Consider the following 21,353-nt stretch of genomic DNA (forward strand, 5'->3'; position numbering starts at 1 on the left):
ACCTCTGGGTGACATTCTTCTCGCCACTACACTGGTATTTTCAGCTGAGTTGCTACAAATTTACCCCAGTGTAACAGAGCAGGAGCTGGCCTATTTACTGCATGCAGTGGTTGTATTAGCTTTTAGAGGCAGGCTCCTGATGAGCAGACAAACCACCACATACCTGCTAACTGAGTGACTCTGTAAAATCAAGTAACATCAAAAGCAAGCATCTCAGTTTAAGTTTAATCTGCATTTTAACAAAGTCTCTTCTATTTCTTACCTAGAGATGAGTTTGAACCACAACATTTGGATGTCTGAATTTTGAATCCCTCAGAAATTTGGGGGCATTCAGATTCAGTGTTCTCACTTGTGATTGTCTCTGTGTAGTTAACCCTATTCCTGAGGCAGGGTATCAAAGTGTACTTTCAACATTAATTGTGATCAGCTGCAGAGGTTTGCCTTTCCTGAATCCCTGTAAAACTCTGCAAACTAAAGAATTCAGTGTAAAAAAGCCTTGGTCACCATTTGGTTTGGTCCTATTATTGTTTATAATAACCTTGCAGCATATTCATGGGCAGAGGAAAGACAATGGTGGAATTCTTCTCAGTAGCCAGCGTGGTCAAGGTCTGCAAGTAGCGCAGCTGCAGGGCTGATGGAGACTCGACCAGCACCATGGAGGCCTGCTTCAGTGCTTCGGAAGCATTCCTTTCTCCTTCTGCTGCTATGATCTAAAAACGTGATAGAAATAGGCACGTTGGTGGCAATGAGGAAAAGCCACCCTCCAACTGAAGCAAAAACAACAATGTGGAGGTTTGTCCTTCAAAAGATGTAGAGGTTATAGATGTACCACATTATACGAATGACAGAAATATTACTGTGGCTCTCACCTGAGCTCTAGCGTCTCGTGTTGCTTCAGCTTCAGCAGCCATAGCTCTTTGCATCTCCATAGGGATCCTGACGTCTTTGATTTCCACACGTGCTACTTGGATTCCCCATTTACCAGTGGCATTATCGAGGATAGACTTTTTTTTTTAAAAAAAAGGACAATTAATATCAAAACCTATCCTATGTGACTTAAATGACAAATCACACTAACCAAAATGGCTCAGATATCGACTACACTCAGAATTCCAAAACAATTGCAAAAGAATAATTGAAATAAAAGAATAAATGGGAGGAAATTATGATCTGCATGGGGATATTTCAGGGGTAGGTCAAGTGGCCAAAAAAGGTCAGATCAATTATTAGTTGTGAAATATTCTCTCGGATCTGTGACGTGTTGGAGGGGAGATGATGCACTTGGGCAAGTCATTGTGCTATTTTTCTAGCATCAGTTCTGCCTGATGGGAACAGCTTTGAAAGAAGCCATTTACCTTTATCGTGGTCAGAATTAAAGACCTACAGGCCCAAACCTACAGACATTGCCTTGAGTTAAATTCCTCATGTGAGGAATGTGCTTGCAGAAACAGGTTCAATAATGGGAGCTGTTAATAAAGGACCAAGAGAATCTGGGAACATAGAAAAGTAAGTACCCCCATGTAAAAGAATAGCACTCAACCCTTCATCACAGATAAGCCACTCTGTCGTCTGCTGGAGCCAGAGACCCTCAGAAGAGTGCAAGTCACATCCTGAAATTGCACTGTACTATTTGCCATCAATACATAGAATCAGTATGATGCATCACAATGCCTAGCACAATAGGATCCTGGTCCATGACTAGGGCTCCTAAGCGCTACCACAATCAGGACCATTGACTGTTCCTCATTACACATTGACACAACATCACGTCATATCACCTTTCTCACACACACATTTTTTCCTGGCTGTTGGTGGAAGGGGTGTGGAGGTGAGCTGTCTTTTTTTGGTCTGTCTCTCTTCCTGGTATCTAAGAGGAAACAAGATCTTTTTTCTCTCCTCTACTCTCTCTTGGCTGCCAGAGTGACACTCCCTGGATTGGCAGGGGCGGGGGGGAGAGTATGTAAAGAGAGAGGGATTTAAACATTGGAACAGTTCAATCCAGTTCAGGTCAATTCAATACATTTTATTGACATGACATGAGAGATGTGTGGTGCCAAAGTTTAATCAAGCATCTGGTTAAGATAATACAAAATGGTTTACAAAAGGCAGATTGTGCCAGACCAACCTGATCTCCTTCTTTCAGAAGGTAACAGGTTTTTTTAGACAAAGGAAATTCAGGAAATTCTACTCTACCTGGATTTCAGTAAGGTATTTGATACAGTTCCAATGGGAAATTATTAGTTAAATTACAGAAGATGGGGATTAATATGAGAATTGAAAGGTGGATAAGGAACTGGTTAAAGGGGAGACTACAACAGGTCATACTGAAAGGTAGACTCTCAGGCTGGAGGGAGGTTACTAGTGGAGTTCATCAGGGATCAGTCTTGGGCCCAATCTTATTTAACATTTTTATTACTGACCTTGGCACAAAAAGTAGGAGTGAGCTAATAAAATTTTCAGATGACACAAAGTTGGGAGGTATTACCAATAGAGAGGAGGACCACATTTTAAAACAATATGGTCTGGATAACCTTGCAAACTGGAGTAATAGAAATGGGACCAAACTGGAGCCCTCACCCCCTCACACACCCCAATCCTCTGTCCTAGCCCATAGCCCTCTTCCACACTCAAACCCCTTGGTGCCATCCCCCAGCCCAGAGCTCGCACTCCATCCCACACCCCAACCCCCTACCCTAGCCCGAAGCCCCCTCTCAACCCTGAGCCCCTCATTTCTGGCCCCACCCCAGAGCCCACACCCAGCTGGAGCTCTCACTTTCTCCTGCACCCCAAGCCCCTGCCTCATCCCAGTGAAAGTGAGTGAGGGTGGGGGAAGAGCGAGCGACAGAGGAAGGGTGATGGCATGAGTGGGGGTGGGACCTCAGAGAAGGGGCGGGGAAGGGGTGTGGCCTTGGGGTAGGGGGGCAAAGGTGTTCACATCTGTGCAATTAGAAAGTTGGTAGCCCTAGTCCCCTCCTCCGTGGCCCCCCACTCCTCTCCATCTCCTTCCCTGAGTCTTCCCCCACCCTCTCTTCTCCACCCCCTCTTCCGAGACCCCCATATCTGCCTCTCACTCCTCTCCACCCCCTCTCTGCTCACTTCTTTCTGTCCCTTCCTGCCTCAAGGGTAAGTGATGGGGGGAAAGGGGGCAGAGCGGAGCAACTGATGGGCAGACAAGGGGAAGCCTTGGGGAAGAGGAAGAGTGGGGGCAGGAAGAGTTGGAATGAGGGTAGGGTCTCAAGGGGAAGAGGCCAAGCAAGAGTGGGGCCTCAGGGTGGAGCACAAATGGGGCCACAGTTTGGGCGCTGGTGGCCCCGCTGCTTCTTGGGAGCTTCCAGGGGTGGCAGTGGTCCTCCAAAGAGAGGTGCACCGCAAGCGCATCTGGCATTTCTTGCCTGGTTTGGGGAGGCTTAGTCTCCCCAAGCCTCTTATACCCACGACCCATGTTCTGTGGCCTGCAATGTGCAGGGGGTCATTTTAGCTGGCCATGATGGTCTCTTCTGACATTAAAGTCATGCGTTTAAGATAAAGCATCCCAGTAACTATGGATTTCTCCACCATCGCACATTATTGCTCATTTCTAAAGAAGTGGCAGGGAGCCCCATCTCAAGACTCTTTACTGTCTCATTCACTTCTCAAAAAGTTAAGTTCCAAGAGCCTTGTTTGCTTTTTAACAAGAGATTACTAGTTTTATCAGATGAGCTGAGGAAATATCTTTACAATATTTCTTCCATATTTTGCAGTAGGTGGGGTATGAAACTGAAAGGAGATAATGAAAGATTTTACAATCACTTTTTTTTAAAGGCCACTCATTTCTAAGATGATATTCCATAAAATGAAATGCTGTGCCCATCAATAGAACATTAGATGCGGATTTACCTGGATATTGTGGGCAATCTCTTCTCGGCCAGACAGGATCTGGGACAAGCTTTGGGTGCCTAGAACATTTCTCAAAGTGGTCTGTGCCAGCAGGCTGGTGGCTAAATGGACATCTGTGACATTAGCCACTGAACAGATAGCACTGTGGATTTTATAGTAGACCACTCCATCAACTTGGGTAGTTACAGAATCTTTTGTAAGAATCTACAAAAAACAAACATACAGAGATTAGATAATCATCCAGGACACACAAATCCCAATGTTATGGAGATGTTTGTTTCCTATAGTGAGACAAGAAGCCACTATAATTCGAAGAAATCAAAGTAAATTGATTTCAGTGGCATCACCCTGGATTTGCAACCATCTAAACCAAAGCAACATTTGTGAAAAGTATTTAAATGACTCGCCCAGTAATATGTTAACCAGTTGTGATGATTCTGAGTGCATTTGCCTTGGAATAATCATAGGCAGGTTCATGGAATTTAAAAATCATAGGCACAAGGACAGGAAGCAAATGCAACAACTAGATAACATGTTCTTAAATGGTCTGAGGAGTCCCTTTATGTAGGCATGCCAGGCCACATTCACCAACGCTGGTGAAAGGAACTGTAAATCCCCTGTGCCCCAGTGAACAATTCATCTTGATGGAGCACAGGTGATGTTTCCACCACTGCCTTACCACCAGAATAGCTGGGAGGCATCTTTAGTTTGCACCAAGGGCTCCATAGAAGCCCTGCCAGAAGAGATTGCAGTGAGGATGTATTGAGTAAGTATGTTCCCAGGGTATTATGGCTACCTTCCTTCCTGTACAGACCTACCCTTGTTCAGAGCTGGCTCTCTTCATCCCTCCTGCATGTCATCTCCCCTCTCCCCTTTTCACTACATCAGCTTCCCCTCCACCCCAGCTGACTTTCCATCTATGGAGTCTTTCTAACAGGGTGTTATGCTGGGGGTTGGGAAACCTCACTGAAGTTGGTGGGCAGAACAGTCACTCTTCATACAGGATAAAAGTAAGAAGCAGTTACGCTCCTTTATGGAATCCAGAGCTGAAACAATAGGGAGTCACCACCCAAAAATATAGGCCACATGCAAGGCTGGAATAGGAGTTGAGCCATGCACTCTGAGAGGTTTGCCTTGGGGTCTGCATCATGAAATGCAGTTTGTGTATGAGAGAGAGAGGAGGATCAGTACCATAGAAACACACAAAGAAGGCAGCAAGGAAGCCCCAGATGCAGTGGTGTCCCTAGCTTCTGTTTGCAAGAAGTTGGGAATGGGCAACAGGGAATGGTTCACTTGATGATTACCTGCTCTGTTCATTCCCTCTGAAGCACCTGGCATTGGCCACTGTCAGAAGACAGGATACTGGGCTAGCTGGAGTTTTGGTCTGACCCAGTATGGCCGTTCTTATGTTCAGTCAGAGGAGCATTTGTAGTATGACACTGAGAAATGACTAAGAGATGGAGCTTTTGCATAGAGTGCTGATGGAAATAGGTGGGAAACTATGAGCAAAGAAACGGTTTCCTGCAGTTTGATTCCTACTGTATTTAGGGAAACAGGACTTTGTACATTTTTGTAAATAAACAGGATTGCATCAAAGAAATACCTGCCTCGATCATCATTTTTTCCTCCTAATGGAAACAACCCACAAGCCCATGAATACTGATCACTTGGGTTAAAAAGGGGTAACAGGGTTTAGACTCAGTGAATCTGACACTACATAAAATAAGACCCTTGAGTTCTTAAAACCTAGGAGGTTCCTTAAGCATATTTACTCCAGGCCACAGGCATTTAAATTGTGGATGGAATATTTACGAACAATCTCTAGCAGCACACTATATCATAAATAAACTTTTCTCACATCTGTAGCACGGCACCGTTGTGGCTCTATCACTACTGATTCTTGTTTCTCCTTTCTTCAGAAAAGCACAATAAAATAGCAGCTCTTCAAGTAGAAGCACAGTACTGTAGCTACATGTAAATAAACCTTTTTCTGGGGAGGGGGAGATTTCCCATTGACGATTTTTAAAAATGAACTTCTTTGGCTAACATTTTCAACCCTGGGTGCCTAAAGAGTAGGCCCTACATCCCTATTAAGGCCTGATTTTCAGAGATGATGAGCGCCTGCAGCTTCCTTTGACTTCAAGGTGATTTGTTAAGGTATCTAAGTATGTATTAAATTACCTATCCATAGGCACCAAATGTGACCAATTTGGTCTTTGTTCATTGTTTTGTCTGGAACAACCTTAACTTTCTAAGTGACTTTCAGTGAAGGCTTTTGTAATGATGATAAGTTTTGAATCTAATCAGTTAGTTACCAGATCTACTTCTGACTAGGGAAAATAATTACTGGGGATCCCACTCTAGTTTATTGCTTGATTGCCATGGATGGTAGAGAGAGGACTAATTATGAAGGCTTGGTAAATTTCAGCTCTCTTGACTTCCCTCTCTCTCATCCTCTCATCTTTGGACCTCCCCAGGGCTCCAGCTCTAATCTCACTTTCCTCTTTTTCTCACCCAGAATGCTGAAAGTCAATAAGAAAAGCCTGCTTGAGTTGCCAGGAGTGACAAGACTGTAACCTGAGCTGGTAGGGTTGTAGGCTCAATTAGGTTCCAGTGTTATTCTGGCGCTAGCATTTGGAAGTAAACAAGTACAGCAAATGAAGTTAAGTCTGTACCGCTGCCAAAGGCTGTGAGACAATAAAACTGCTTTTTTAGTTTGACATGTTAAAAACTAAAACTGCTTTAGGTTTGATTTCTAGTTCAAATGACTATTGGTGGTTGTTACCTCTTGTAGAGGAATGTTACTGGTGACAGTTCTAAGATCAACCCTGGTAAAAACATCCGTACATGGAAGGACCAAGATCAAACCTGCAAAAAAGAAGAAGAAAAAGCCAAAGCTGAAACACCTTTATCCCAGTTCCACCCCTCCCCAATCTGAAGGTACTGATATTTCATTACCACAGCATTTCTTTTTCCGAATGAGGAGAAAGGAGTGAGGTTTCATATTTTTATATATATAAAATGGAAGGAAATGCTGATGTCAGAGTTCCAATACTACTGTGAATTCAGTATGGTTGAGTAGATAGTGCACTAGACTGGGAGTCAGAAGAACACCGTTCTGTTCTCAGCTCTGCCATGTGACCTTGGGCAAGTTACTTCCTTTTTCTGTGCCTCTGTTTCCCCTCTCAAAGTTTTGTCTGTTTAGATTATTAGCTCTTCAGGAGGGTGGGTCAGGGGAAACTAGCCGCATAGTGTGGCTCCTCCTTCAACCCCTGACCCTGCCCACTTTTTGGGCCACATGGTTGTTTTGCAGAGGAAGAGAGATAAGGGGGTTCGTCCTCCATTCCTACTCCACGTTTGCACCGTCTCACTGTACCTTTTCCAATTGATATTTTTCATCTGCATGGTGCAAAGGTACTTGTTATAATAATGTAGAGAGCATTCTTCTTATTAGTGATCATTTCCTATGACAATAGCACCTGAAGGCCCCAACTATGATGCCAAGTGTTGTGCTAGGCATTGTACACACACTTAGTAAGAGACTGTCCCTGCCTCAAAGAGCTTACAACTTTAAATAGACAAGACTGATAAAGGGTGAGAGAAAGGAATATTATTATCCCCATTTTACAGATGGCAAACTGAAGTCCAGGGTGATTGAGTGACTTGCCAAAGGTCACACAGGAAGTCTGTGGCACAATGGGGAATGGAATTCAGATCTCCTAAGTCTCTGTCCAGTGTGTTAAGCACAAGATCATCCTTCCCCTTCATGTGATCTTTATTCTATTATAAAGCCAGGTTTAAATCTCAGGGCTGGTCTACACTGGGGTGGGGGGGCAGTATCGATCTAAGATACGCAACTTCAGCTACGTGAATAGCGTAGCTGAAGTCGAAGTATCTTAGATCAATTTACCTCGGGTCCTCATGGCGCGGGATCGACGTCCGCGGCTCCCCGTGTCGACTCCACTACCGCCGCTCAAGTTCTGGAGTCGACGGGAGTGTGTTCGGGGATCGATATATCGTGTCTAGATGAGATGCGATATATTGATCCCCAAAAAATCAATCGCTACCCGCCGATACGGCAGGTAGTCTGGACATACCCTAAGGATCTGCTGACTTCCTCTCTAAACAGCAATATAGAGAAAACAAGCAGCAGATGCACAGGCTTATGGACAAAGAATTACTTTGGCCTTTTTACTGTGGCCTGGACAGATTCCTTGCATCACCCATTCTCTGAACAAGGACTTGAGAGAACCTCAGATGCAGAACAACTGGTTACAGTGAAAACATAATAAAACCTCATTTACTCACCTGGGCCCTTTGCTCTTTTAGACACTATACGTCCCAGCCGAAATACAACAGCACGCTCGTATTCTTTGACAATCTAGGACAATATTTTTAAAATAGAGTTTAACACTAACACCACCCTTCCCTCTTGCCTGACCTTCTATCCTTCAGACCACATGGAAATGACAAAATAATTATAGCAAAAGATGTGTCGATAATTACACATTTTTTATCTTGGTCTCACCCTTGCTGTGGAACATCAGGCCCCGATCCTGCAAATACTTATGCATGTGATCACAGGCGCCGGCTTCTTCCTTTCCCTGGGAGTGCTCAACCCCCACTCAGCACAAGGGGGCCACTCCCACTCCACACCTTCCTCCCCCACCCCACCCCTGCTCTGCCCTGCCCCGCTTCTTCCTGGCCCCCCCCCCGCCTCTTTCCACCCAGTTCCACCCCTCCCCCAAGTGCGCCTCATCCCCGCTCCTCCTCCGCCTCCCTCCCAGCACCTCCTGCACACCACGGGACAGCTGATCATGGTGGGCAGGAGGCACTGGGAGGGAAGGGGAGAAGCCGATTAGTGGGGCCGTTGGTGGGCGGGAGGTGCGGGAGGGGTGAGGGAGGGAGCTTCGCTGCCAGTGGGTGCTAAGCACCTACTATTTTTTTCCAGGGGTGGCCCAGGATGTGGACCTGCATTTGTATTTGTTAGTTCAAATATTGATCAGTTTTTCTAGGTCTCTCATCCCCAGCACCTCAGAAACATTCATTAATTTATTCTCACAATATCCCTGTGAAGTAGGGAAGTAGTATCCCTGTGTGAGAGCTGAAGGCACAGACAGTTTAAATGACTTGTCTGAGGTTATTCAGGAAGCCTGGGGATGAACATGGACCAGAACACAGAACTCTTGCATCCCAGTCTTGAACCTTAGCTACAAAAACTATCCTTTGTCCCATAACATGGGGTACAAATGGCTTTTGTCCTGGAGAAATACATAGTAGTAATAGACCATTCTCTCAGTGCTCCAGTTCCCGTCAGCTTACCTTCAAGCACAGCCAGATGGAGAAAGGAAAGGTAATAAGCACGAACAGGAATGAAAGGGAAACCAGGATCCAGCCACAGGCCCCAATCCCTTCCTTCTTATCTGCTACAGAATGAAAAGACAGGAACCGTTGTGAGTTGCCTGGTCAATCTGCTGAGTTCATAGTAAAACATCTGGCACAACAAAGAAGCTCTACATGAGGAAAATGACAGGGCCTCCCAGGACAGTTTAGGTTTGAAACTTCTGCTGTAGAGAGCTGGCCCGTTCACCTAATGCCAGAAAAGCTTTAAACCAGTGACTGTCAAAATGTGCAGATTTGTGACTATCCCTCTGGGCAGTTCTTTTCACTCTCCGGTCCTGCTGCCTTTCCTCAGCGCTCTATTATTATTAATTAATTGTGTCGGGATAGAACCTGGAGACCCCAATTGCCAGGTGCCAGGGTTTTTTTAGCAGGGGAGGGGGTACTTAGGAGCAGAGCTGCAACGAGGCAAGGAAAAGCCAGAGATTTTTTCACAGGAAGGGTGTGAGGAATCCAGCCCAGCCAAGCCCCACACAAGAGGAGCAGCTGGGGCATAAGCAATAGGAACCAGGACAGGAGAAGTGGAGGGGAGCCATCCCAGGGGAAGACCAGCAGCAGGAATCAATTTTTCAATGGAAAGCGTGGCCGTAATTGATTTTTGTGGGCATGCTACCGAGAAGCTGAATGTTGCTGCCTCCTCTGCCTCTTCGCTCCATGCCTCTCCACTACTTGGAGAGGAAGACAGCTAGGGGCTCAGCACCCCAGAGCAGGATACAAGGGAGGCATGTTCACAGGCTCTGAGTGTAGATGCTGTTCCAGACAACCTGCTCCCGCACTGGGCTGAACACAACCTGTGGTGGGGGCCTGCTCTTCCCCGTATGAGGACTCCTATACTAGAACTAAGGTCTTTTCCCTGCTCACTTGATCTGCTTCGGATTCAAACTTCGTCCTGTGTAAAAACCTTCTCCTTGTATAACTTCTAAAATCTTTTTTTCCCCACCACTTGAGGAGAGAATGCTGTGCTCTGCAGTCCTCTGCTCCACTGTCCTGAGGTCCTTGCTACAGATTTAATCATTCAGAGGTTGAGAGATTTGGGCCCAAGAGGACCAAGTTTTAGGCCTTATTTGTGTAAGAAATGATCAGTGGGTCAGGGAGATGCCCAGAGCAGAGAAAGTACCCTGGAGTGGGACACCCTAGCCCCTGTCCTAGGTGACCACAGTAGGGTTGGGGGTTGAGCCCCCCAGGAATCCTGGGCCCAGCCTTGTTGGGGTTCTGAGGACCCTGCCAGACAGGAGAGTGGAAGGGGAGTCCTCGAGGGCGGGGAGGCCTCTGGGTAAAGGAAGTGGGAGCGAGGACTCAGATCCTTTCACTAGCCCACTTCACCGGGGTAGTGCAGAAGCCAGGAAAGTTCCCCACAATAGCGGGACCATTCCCCCGCTTACATTTGGAACATCCTGCCTTTTCTGTTCAAGCTTTTTGCATGAGAACTGTGTGTGCATCTTACACTAATACTCTACATTTGGGAGCGTTTGAATCCAGGCTTTTGTTCTGACCCATTGTAACAGACAAGACACAAATCTAGGGTTTAGGTTCAGGCCGGTTGCTAGAAAAATATCATTTGGTCTTGCCACTGCTGGAACCAATGATTTGAGCAGTTCTCTTGAGTAAATTACCATGAAAAGATCAGGTATATATGGCTGAGGCCAGACTAGGACCCTCAGGGATTAGTGTTAAAAACTTAAAAACACTGTCTATGCTGCTTCTCCACCATACGTACTGCCCTATTCAGATTCACTTGCCATCACTGGAGTGTCAGGCTATAGCTGGTAGATTAAGTAACAGGCAAGAGGCTAAATGTTTCTTCCGTCCGCTGAATGTCCTACTCACTTTTATGATCAAATGCAATGTGAACAAATAATGGGAGATGTTAGTATCAACATTGGCTCACTGTCAGCTCCAAGGGTGAAAGATTGCTCAAGAAGCAGAGCCATGTTTTAATCACAGAAGAATTTTACAGATGCTGAAAACAGGCATATTGTACCTCTTGGCCTTCATCATCCTCCCCACCTCCAACAATGCCATCATCCCCTCTCCTCCTGCCCCTTTTATACCCATCTAGGCTGTAGGTTTCAACAGAGTTTTTCTCTCTAGCTCAAAAGTTACTCTGATTTAAAATATCATACTTGTATCCCTGTTCACCATGCTGCCACTGTCGTCATTCACATCCTTCCTAAAGACTCTGGGCTAGGGACTTACTTAGGTGCCTATGGGCAACATTTACATGTCACCGAGGTCCACAAAGCTCTCACTCAACTGAGCCCTAAATTCCCAAGTTCCCACTGGTAACATCTCCTAGGTGGCTAAGTTTCTGCTGATGGGCGCGTGCAAAGCCTTCTCTGTCCTGACACCCGCAAGGTGCTCAGTGCCCTAGTACGATTCATAAACTAGATGTTCCCTCACCCTATCTTGCCAGGGCCTGATCTGGTAGGAGTTCTTGGAGCAGGCCTGACTCACACAAAAGTCAGGTGTGGTGATGGCTGTTAGACCGCTCACCTGGGCTGATTACTGCTGAGGCAGGATTTGAATACAGTGCTCCCACCTCTCACATGGGTGCCCTAACCACTAGGGTATTAGGTACTCTGATGTGGGTTTCCCTCAGTCTCGCCTGTTGAAGCTGTTTCACTTTGGGTAAATAGCTAAATCTTCATTAGGCTAGAAAAAAAATCACTTGACAGCCCAGTAGTTAGGACAATCACCTAGGACATGGGAGACCCAGATTCCTCTCCCTGCAGCCGAGCAGGAATCTGAAAGCAGGTCTCCCACATCCCAGGAGACAGTCCTAACCCCAGAGCTACTTGCTATCATGGGGGATGGAAAGAAGGTGCTCTCACTGTGTGTCTTTCTTGCTACAAAGGATTGACCTGAGCCTAACTCCGGGACTGTCCCTTTGAGGCCCAGGGCTTAGGCCACACCCCTCTCCTGAGCATTTCCTACTGGCTCGCTTCGGGCGCTCCCCAGTCAGCGTGTACGAATTCCATTCTTAGGTGTCAGACTCTTCCCATGCATTGAATAGGGAGCCTAACTTAGGGCTGAGGATTCCATTGGATAGCAGGGTGCCTAAATGTTAGGCATTGCATGTCAGTGTGGCCATGCATATGTCCCTTTGTGGATCTAGCTTTCCTCACCCGATGCCCTCCCAAAGTGAGTTAATAGTAACAAATAAAATAAAAAATCTTCCACGTTATTTCCTCCTCTGAGTTTCCCAGTGCCTGAAGTCTCTTCTGTGTCTGTCTTTTGAAGGGCCAGGCCTCTGGCACCAGGACTGTTTTTGTTTTGGGATCTTGTACAGAGCTGAGCACTATTGGTGCTTTGACCATCACTTTGTGAGAGACAGAACTAAGTGAATATAAGGCCACAAGTTTTGGAGAGAAAGAAAGATGTTCCCTTATGGAAAAGTCCTGTAGGATTTAGTAGAAAATACTACCATTTATATAGGTTTATGGATCTCTATAGACTAGCATAGAGAATTATATCCCTATCCTAGAATTCTATAAGATGGTCTAAAACCCTATAGAACATTTATAATTCTTTATTAAAATCTTTAGGACTTTTTCATAAGGATTATGTTGCTCTTGATTGCTAAAACCAAAATGCTAGCAGCATCGCTTGTCTGTCCAACCTATAATCATCACACAAAATTAGTATCCATTTAAAAAAAAACAGGGGGCTGTTGGATGGCTCCAGGGATATGTAATGGAATATGAAGTCTTTTACCTATAAGAGCTCAGACACCCTGGCAATGGGTGCAGTGAAAAACCTAGAAAGAATGGAACTGGTAAATAGTTCCAGTCCATATTGAACCACTGACCGAAAGCTGTTACCTGTTCAGTTGCTTGATGGCCTAGGCGAAATGAGTTGGTTGTCTCAGTCCAATTCTCAGGAGCCTTCATTACAAAACCACCTGCATAACTGGCATCATTTGGTACCATCACGGTAGCGGAGAGAGGCTAAGGATTTTATGGATATGGACTCTGAATTAGCCTATCCCCTATATGGGTCAGTCCCCAGATAAGCATTGAGGCATACTGGCAGGACAGTGGGGAAGCTAGCAGAAGTGCTGTCCATGAAGATGGAGGAATCCAGGGCCAGCAATCTGAGGCCTTTGACCCACACTTAACTTCTCTCTCTCTCTCTCTCTCACACACACATGTTTGTTGGGGTTATTTTGCAGTAAGAATGGAAGGAATACTTACCAACTAGAGTCTCCTTACTTTCTTTCCCAAGGGAGCCTCTCCCGGAATCCATCTCATTATAGAGAAATCCTGATCACCTCACAAGCCGTAATGAAGACACCCCCCTCAAATGGCACACAGCTTGTTAAAGTGGCTGAGAAGAAAAGCAGAGTGGCAGAAGAACAAGCTTTCACCTGCGAGAGAGTCCTCAAGGGATTAGTTACCCAGGTGAGGGAAGAATGTTTACAAAAAACAAAGTCTGATGGGTCATGTTCCTCTCTGGAGTAACTCCACTGGTTTCAATGACTTTACCCCAGGGCTGAATTTGGCCCAGCACTTCTATTTCCTGCAGAATCGTCTCTGGACATGATTTCTACACACATCAGCAATGAATGGCACCGTTTTCAAAGCCATGGCAAAAAAGGAAAAGAAGTCAAAGCTGGATTGTAAACTCTCCAGGGCAGGGATTGTTTCCTGAGCTGCCTTTACTGTATTCAGTGTAATGAGGCCACAATTTTGTTTAGGGTCCCTAGGTACTAGTGCAATATATATAATAATGTAAGGACGCCAGTGAACTGTCAAGGAGCATAGTGAATCTTCCTTCTCCTCTTGTTAGCTTATGAGAGACACCTTAAAAATATTAATTATTATTAAACATTTATACTGCAGTAGGACCTAGAGGCCAACCAAGTTGAAGCCCTATTGTGCGAGAGACTGTAAAATCATATGGAAACTTTTTCAGCCTTTAACTCCTTACATTCCAAGGAATTATATGGGTCAGTGTATATTTGCTACATGTCCTGAAACTCGTTGCTTCAGTACTGCATCAAATTGGCTGTAATTAGAGTATGAAAATAAAGACAAAACCATTTACAAAGTGTGTGGGCGAGGGGAGGACATAGGACAAAATGTCATAGTATGTTAATTCAATGAGCCATTTTCTATCTTTCTCTCACTTAGTTGCATTAATTATATTTTTATGACTTATCTTCTCCATCACACTTTACTTCTCCCTCTATATTCATTGCTTCCTTATTGCTGCCAATACATTTAATTACATTTTGCCTAATACCTGTTACATGTACTCCCTGTGGATGGGCACCAGGCTGCTATATTGGACCCAACCTTTGGATCTCAAGGGCTTCCACACCCACTGGATTTGAGCGGCATCCACGCACCATCTCTGGATCTGGGCTCTCAGGCACACTTCAGAGGTGCCCCTTCCTTTGGAGATGGAATCCCACAGGCCAGTTGCCCTAGCCCCCCACCAATACCAACCCTCCAAGTCTCCCCAGCAGTTTATACATGCATCCCTCAGAACTCCATCTCATGGGCACTCTACGGTTTAGTTTAACTCTTCGGGGACATGTGAGCAAAGAATACACAGACTTTGCAAAAGAACTTCTTACACACACCCCTTTACCTAGATCATGAGCCCCATGGGGCAGGGCCTGTCTTGTGCTTCTGTGCTTGTACAGTGCCTAGCACAATAGGGCCCTGGGACTCCTTTGCGATTTGATTCAGGGCTTGGCTACACTGGAGAGTTCAAAACAACAAACACTGGTGGCGGGTTCCTCTGCAACTAAGTAACTGTCCACACCCTTCTGTGCAAGGCACATCCAGCACTGTGAGGCAGGTAGGTCCCTCTTCCTCCAGTAGTCCTTCTGCTTGCTGGCAATTGCTCAGCTGGTGTATGTGGTTGTGAGGGAAAGAGAGTGTCTGGGGCAGAGCCTGCCCTTAAATAAAGTTTCATCCTCCTTCTGTCAGATGAGTCACTCACCATCTTCAAAGCCCTAGTGAGGGGTGTGTCACAGCTCTGGCAAAATGCCCCCTGCTGGATGCTTACCAGGCTATGGGTTTGGACCCATAATTGGGGCCCCATGTGCAGTTAAGCTCCCTTTGATTCCCCAAGTAGGCCCCAGTCACAGTAGTTGGCTCCAGCCTTTCTGGCACACTTCCTGGGCACAGATTCTCTAGTGCCCCTTCTGAAAGGACTAACAGTGTGCCCCCCAGTCTCCCCAGTAGCCTAAGCACACCCTTTCCATAGGAGCACACGGTTTGTAGTTCATCTCTTCAGGGACAAATGACAAATGAAACAAACAGAGACAGATTTTTGCAGAAAGGTTTATAAACCCAGTCATTCTACATAGCAAGAGATGTATGCAAAACACCTACATGCTGTTCCCTGCATGAGTCCTCAGTGCTTGAACAGTCTTTGGGATTTGCTTCAGTGTCATTTTAGGGCTCTAGGTCCCCTTTGTTGGACTGCACTCCTCCAGCACACGGCTTCTCCTCCAAAGCAGGGAATCTGACACTGTAACTCCTGCAGTCCGTGTTCTTCAGCTACAGCTGGTCAGGCAATCAGAAAGGTTCCCTCTGCCCCTCTGAGTTCCTGTAAAAGTGACTTCTCAGCCTTTACTAAAGCATTAAGCTGACCTAATTTAGGTTGGCATACTTAGCCACCACAGTAATTACTGCAGTGGTTTATGTCCACACTACGCGCCCTGTTGGTGGTGCATGTCCTCATCAGGAGTGCTTCCACCAACTTAGCAGTGTGGGACACTGACAACTGGAGCACCCCTCCTCCACAGCTGGAGCCCCCCCCCATGCAACGCTCATAGCTGGAGCCCACCCGCCCTGGGGCTGACAGTGTGAATCTCACTGTGAGCACCACCACCCCCCGCCCCAGGGCAGTGGGAGCTCCAGCTGTGAGCCTGGTGCGGGGCTGACAGCCAATGGGCAATGTAAGTAATGCAGTGTCTACACAGACGTGTCACCAGGGCTGTCTGTACACATACGCAAAGCACGCAGCTGCGTAGGGTACCAGGAAATTTGGGGCACCAAATTTCCTGGTGCGATATGCAGCTGTATACTGCTCCAGCCCCTGCTCTGCCTCTTCCCCATGGCCCCTGCCCTGCTCCGCCCCATCCCTCCTCTGCTCCACCCCAGCCCCACTCCCGCTCCCACTCCCCTGAGGACTGCAGCAGGGGTCGGGCCTGCACACACTGGCGGCAGTAAGTGGAGGGACCCGGCCCCAGCCCGCTCTGCTCCCCTGCCCCAGCTGCACTGCCAGTGAGTTCTGGGGGGGGGTGTAGTTCCCCCCTGCCCCCCAAGCCTCAAGGCTGGGAGCCAGGGCCCGAGGGAGCAGAGCAGAGCAGGCTGGAGCTGGGTCACTCCACTTCCCTCCACCCCGTGAGTGCGGAGTCGGGCCTGCCCTGCAATCACCAGGCGGCAGGAAGTGGAGTGACCCGGCCCCAACCTGCGCCGCGCTGCCAGCATGTGCTGGGAGGAGGTTTCCCCCCTGCCCCCAAGCCTGCTCCTGCCCCACTGTGGAGGCCTGGAGCCAGCCCCTCCCCATCCAACAGAAGCCTCCCCCCCGCCATGGGAGGGGGGGCTGTGGCTAGGGGTGGCCCTGTGCATCACCATAACTACATTGATCTAAGCACTACGCCTCTTGCGGAGATGGAGTTATTAGGTTGGTGTAGTGTCGACTTACATTGGCGAGCGCAACGTTGTAGTGTAGACATTTACAGAGTTAGGTCGACGTAAGCTGCCTTACGTCAACTTAGTGTAGACCAAGCCTTAGTGTTTTTAAACCCCTGCTCTGGCTTTGCTGTCTCTAGTCTCTTCTCAGGATTTTCCACTCCTTAAAACCCTAGCTCGCTGCAGACAAGATGGAGAAAACTGCTTTCACCTAGGCAGTGGTGCAAGTAGAAATCATTTCTTGCCGGTATTGCACTCATGGGAGGGACACGAAGGAGGGCATGTGACCTCCCCATGTGGCCCTCCATGTGACTCCTCCCTGCCCTGCCCCCAGCCCGGTATCTCCTCCAACACCCCCCTTACCGGTCTAAAATTTTACAACTGCATCTGTTAAGCAGATGCAGCTGTAAAATTATGCTTTGGGCCCCTGGTGCCACCTGTACTTCTAGGTGTCATTGAGGATCCAGCAGCACCCCACACTGAAAACTTCTTAAATGAAAGAAGGATAGGAAGGACAATCACCCCACTTTCCCTTAACACACTATCAGTGCCTCCCTTATGTCCACACTAAGCGTCTGCCAGGTTGCCTTTATCTAAGTATTGCTCTCCTCCAGGCACTAGGAAAGCAAAGATGCTGAGCCATCAGGATTTGATGGAAGAGGCATAGAACTGTGTGTGCCATGTACATCTTGATAGAACTACAGCCCAAATTATTTTATTATTTTCCTCAGCGTGACATACAGGAGGGGCAATCAAAACCAGCCTGGCAGAACAGGCAGGAGAACTCTCTCTGGACAGATAAGCAATTGATCAAAATCACATTTTCTGATCTCTTGGGGCCAAAGCCTGTTCCCGTTGAGATCAAAAGGAATTTTGCTGTTGAGTTCAATGGGAACAGGCTTTGATATTTGGAGAGGAAAGAACAAAACCTCTCAAGCAAGGGTGATGTTGCTTATACCACAGGTAGCAAAGGCTGCTGACTCGTGTGAGAAAGTCAGCAGAGATCTGCTCTTTGTCCATTGCAAGGGAGAACTCAGCAATCAATGAGGCTAGAACAGTCTCTGTACCATATCCAACTCATAAGACCATCTGCAAAGGCTCAAGAAAATATGAAGGGTGAAGGCTCCAGATTACCGTAAAGTCCTCAGTTCTTTGGTTAGATTGCCCCAATTAGTATATATGTTCATAGTCCAGAGGCCAGAGCAGGAAATTGGCCAGAGCTTCTGCCAAGTGCCAAGTAAAGGGAAATCTGTTCTTACTGTGGAAGATGTTGTTTGGCGTTGCATGGGCAAGTTACATGTCCATCACCCCCACCTATATTTTAGTTAGAACATTCACAAAAAGTCTATTAAGTGTAGACAGGCATTTTCCAGGGGACATTGTGAGTTAAGTGTTCCTTAATGGGCCATTCAATTTGACTTGTCCCTTCATGTGCTGGTTAAATACCTTTAGGCATTACCACCGGAGCAAACATGTAGTAAACATAGCTAATATGCATAACTTCAGATACCAAGATGAATATACATGCATAAAAATAGCATAATCATAAGTACCAGCTATTTCACCTACATGACTATTCCCAAAAGAGATTCTGAAAAAGCACACCACGTACCTGAGACCCTATGTGCCAGCACCATCCCTCACTGGAGTTTTTTTATCTGTTATGTAACAACAGAGATGAAGCCAGTGACATGACTCAGTTTAGCTTAAGAGGAAAGTTAATTTTTAGCTCTTCGGGTGTGACTGCACCTTTTGTCAGTGAGGGCACACTGCCTGGCACACATTCCGGTTAATGGGCTTCAGTGTTCTTTTGCAGTTAAATTTGTAATATTCATAAACCTGGTATGTGCTGAGGTGGTTTAAAGCATAACACAGGTTTTTAGGTTGGCAAATCTGTGAACCTCTCCCTATTTGAGATTTTAGTGTTATTGTTTTTGCTGGCCATAATGTGGGAGGGTATCTTCTCTGCCCTCGGCTCATGAGGTTATGTATGTCTTGTAGCACCCTTCTGAACACCGGTTGGATGGAATTTTTTTTCAGTATGTGTGGACTGATTCTTTTCTCTTAGAAGGCGTGTAATTTTTTCAGATTCACACTGACTAACACAGAAAACAATTGGGGCTGTTAAACTTTCTTCAGATTCCAAGAAGATTAAGTTCAGCTATATTTTCCAGTACAGTGATGAAATGGGTGTTTGTATATATAAACATCAACATGCTTAACTACTCACTTTCCCCAAAAATATGTAGTATTTCAGTCTGTTTATGTGGTATATGGGAGTTGGGTGAGGAGTCATTTCAGCATATGTATAACTTAGTAAAAGACAAATTTTAAATAGAACTGTATTCTAAAGTGCATGATGGTACTGTACCCAAATAGGGATAGCTCAGTGGTTTGAGCATTGGCCTGCTAAACTCAGGGTTGTGAGTTCAATCCTTGAGGGGACTATTTCAGGATCTGGGGCAAAAATCTGTCTGGGAATTAGTCCCCCTTTGAGCAGGGGGTTGGACTAGATGACCTCCTGCGGTCCCTTCCAAGCCTGATATTCTATGATTGCATTTCAGTGGGTAGTCAACATCTTTTATCAGAACAGGCTCCTGAAACTCTTACCATAGAAAGGGTCACATTGTCATCAATTAGGGTGACCAGATCGCAAGTGTAAAAAATCGGGATAGGGGAGGGTAATAGGTGCTTATATAAGAAAAAGCCCTCAAAATGGGAAGTGTCCCTATAAAATCGGGACATCTGGTCACCCTATCTTCAATGGGATTGATCAAATGATTAAGAGTTTACAGAATTAGTTTTCAAGTTTGTAAATTGTTCTAGATGAAACTGAGAATGCCTGAGCTGTCAGATCAGAAGGAGGGTCGTTCGAATAAAGGTGGGCAGATGCGTGATAAGTCTTAGCTCCGTTGCTAAGATGAAAAACATATTTTCAGCAAAGTTCTTGACAGATTCCTGAGGCAGCTGGTTTAAGGTTATCAGGGTCCCAGACTACCTCACTGGACAGCACAGCCTGGGGAGGAGGTGACCAGCCCTCTGTGGAGAAAGAAGTGGTTCAGGACTATTTAGAAAAGCTGGATGAACACAAGTCCAGGGGTGCCCATCTTTAAAAAAGGGAAGAAGGAGGATCCAGGGAACTACAAGCCAGTCAGCCTCACCTCAGTCCCTGGAAAAATCATGGAGCAAGTCCTCAAGGAATCAATTCTGAAGCACTTAGAGGAGAGGAAAGTGATCAGAAACAGTCAGCATGGATTCACCAAGGGCAAGTCATGCCTGACTAACCCAATTTACTTCTAAGAGAGAACTGGGTCTGTGGATGAGGGGAAAGCAGTGGATGTGTTATTCCTTGACTTTAGCAAAGCTTTTGATACGGTCTCCCACAGTACTCTTGCTGGCAAGTTAAAGAAGTATGGGCTGGATGAATGGATTATAAGGTGGATAGAAAGCTGGCTAGATCATCAGGCACAACGGGTAGTGATCAATGGCTCCATGTCTAGTTGGCAGCCGGTTTCAAGTGGAGTGCCACAAGAGTTGGTCCTGGGGCCGGTTTTGTTCAATACCTTCATTAATGATCTGGAGGATGGCATGTACTGTATCCTCAGCAAGTTTGCAGATGACACTAAACTGGGAGGACTGGTAGATATGCTAGAGGGTAGGGATAGGATACAGAGGGATCTAGACAAATTAGAGGATTGGGCCAAAAGAAATCTGATGAGGTTCAACAAGGACAAGTGCAGAGTCCTGCACTTAGGATGGAAGAATCCCATTCACTGTTACAGACTGGAGACCGAATGGCTAGGAAGCAGTTCTGCAGAAAAGGACCTAGGGGTTACAGTGGACGTGAAGCTGGATATGAGTCAACAGTGTGCCCTTGTTGCCAAGAAGGCTAACGGCATTTTGGGCTGTATAAGGAGGGGCATTGCCAGCAGATTGAGGGATGTGATCATTCCCCTTTATTCAACATTGGTGAGGCCTCATCTGGAGTACTGTGTCCAGTTTTGGGCCCCACACTACAAGAAGGACGTGGAAAAATTGGAAAGAGTCCAGTGGAGGGCAATAAAAATGATTAGGGGGCTGGAGCACATGACTTCTGAGGAGAGTCTGAGGGAACTGGGATAATTTAGTCTGCAGAAGAGAAGAATGAGGTGGGATTTGATAGCTGCTTTCAACTACCTGAAAGGGGGTTCCAAAGAGGATGGATCTTGACTGTTCTCAGTGGTACCAGATGACAGAACAAGAAGTAATGGTCTCAAGTTGCAGTGGGGGAGGTTTAGGTTGGCTATTAGGAAAAACTTTTTCACTAGGAGGGTTGTGAAGCACTGGAATGGGTTACCTAGGGAGGTAGTGGAATCTCCTTCCTTAGAGGTTTTTATGGTCAGGCTTGACAAAGCCCTGGCTGGGATGAGTTAGTTGGGGATT

At 46.3% G+C, this 21,353-nt stretch overlaps 1 protein-coding gene across 1 annotated transcript; it reads right to left on the reverse strand.

Moving 5' to 3' along the window:
- Positions 1-327: 327 nt before the first annotated feature.
- STOML3 (stomatin like 3) lies at positions 328-13,637 on the reverse strand. Its single transcript, XM_039496959.1, has 7 exons — positions 13,470-13,637; positions 9,199-9,302; positions 8,185-8,257; positions 6,662-6,744; positions 3,877-4,080; positions 870-1,004; positions 328-710 (listed from the first exon to the last, which is right to left on the reverse strand). The coding sequence occupies exons 1-7, from the start codon at positions 13,519-13,521 to the stop codon at positions 522-524; spliced, it is 840 nt and encodes a 279-aa protein (XP_039352893.1). The 5' UTR covers positions 13,522-13,637; the 3' UTR covers positions 328-521.
- Positions 13,638-21,353: the final 7,716 nt, after the last annotated feature.

This window comes from Mauremys reevesii, linkage group 1, assembly GCF_016161935.1.
Source record: "Mauremys reevesii isolate NIE-2019 linkage group 1, ASM1616193v1, whole genome shotgun sequence".
Classification (NCBI taxonomy): domain Eukaryota; kingdom Metazoa; phylum Chordata; order Testudines; family Geoemydidae; genus Mauremys; species Mauremys reevesii.

What these genes read in the sequence shown, in the direction of transcription:
- STOML3 (XM_039496959.1), bottom strand. Translation starts at nt 13,521, where the DNA reads ATGGATTCCGGGAGAGGCTCCCTTGGGAAAGAAAGTAAGGAGACTCTA. An exon ending in AAGTAAGGAGACTCTAGTTG is followed by an intron (nt 9,303 to 13,469) that starts GTAAGTATTCCT and finishes TTCATTCTGTAG; the next exon opens with CAGATAAGAAGGAAGGGATT. An exon ending in CCATCTGGCTGTGCTTGAAG is followed by an intron (nt 8,258 to 9,198) that starts GTAAGCTGACGG and finishes ATATTGTCCTAG; the next exon opens with ATTGTCAAAGAATACGAGCG.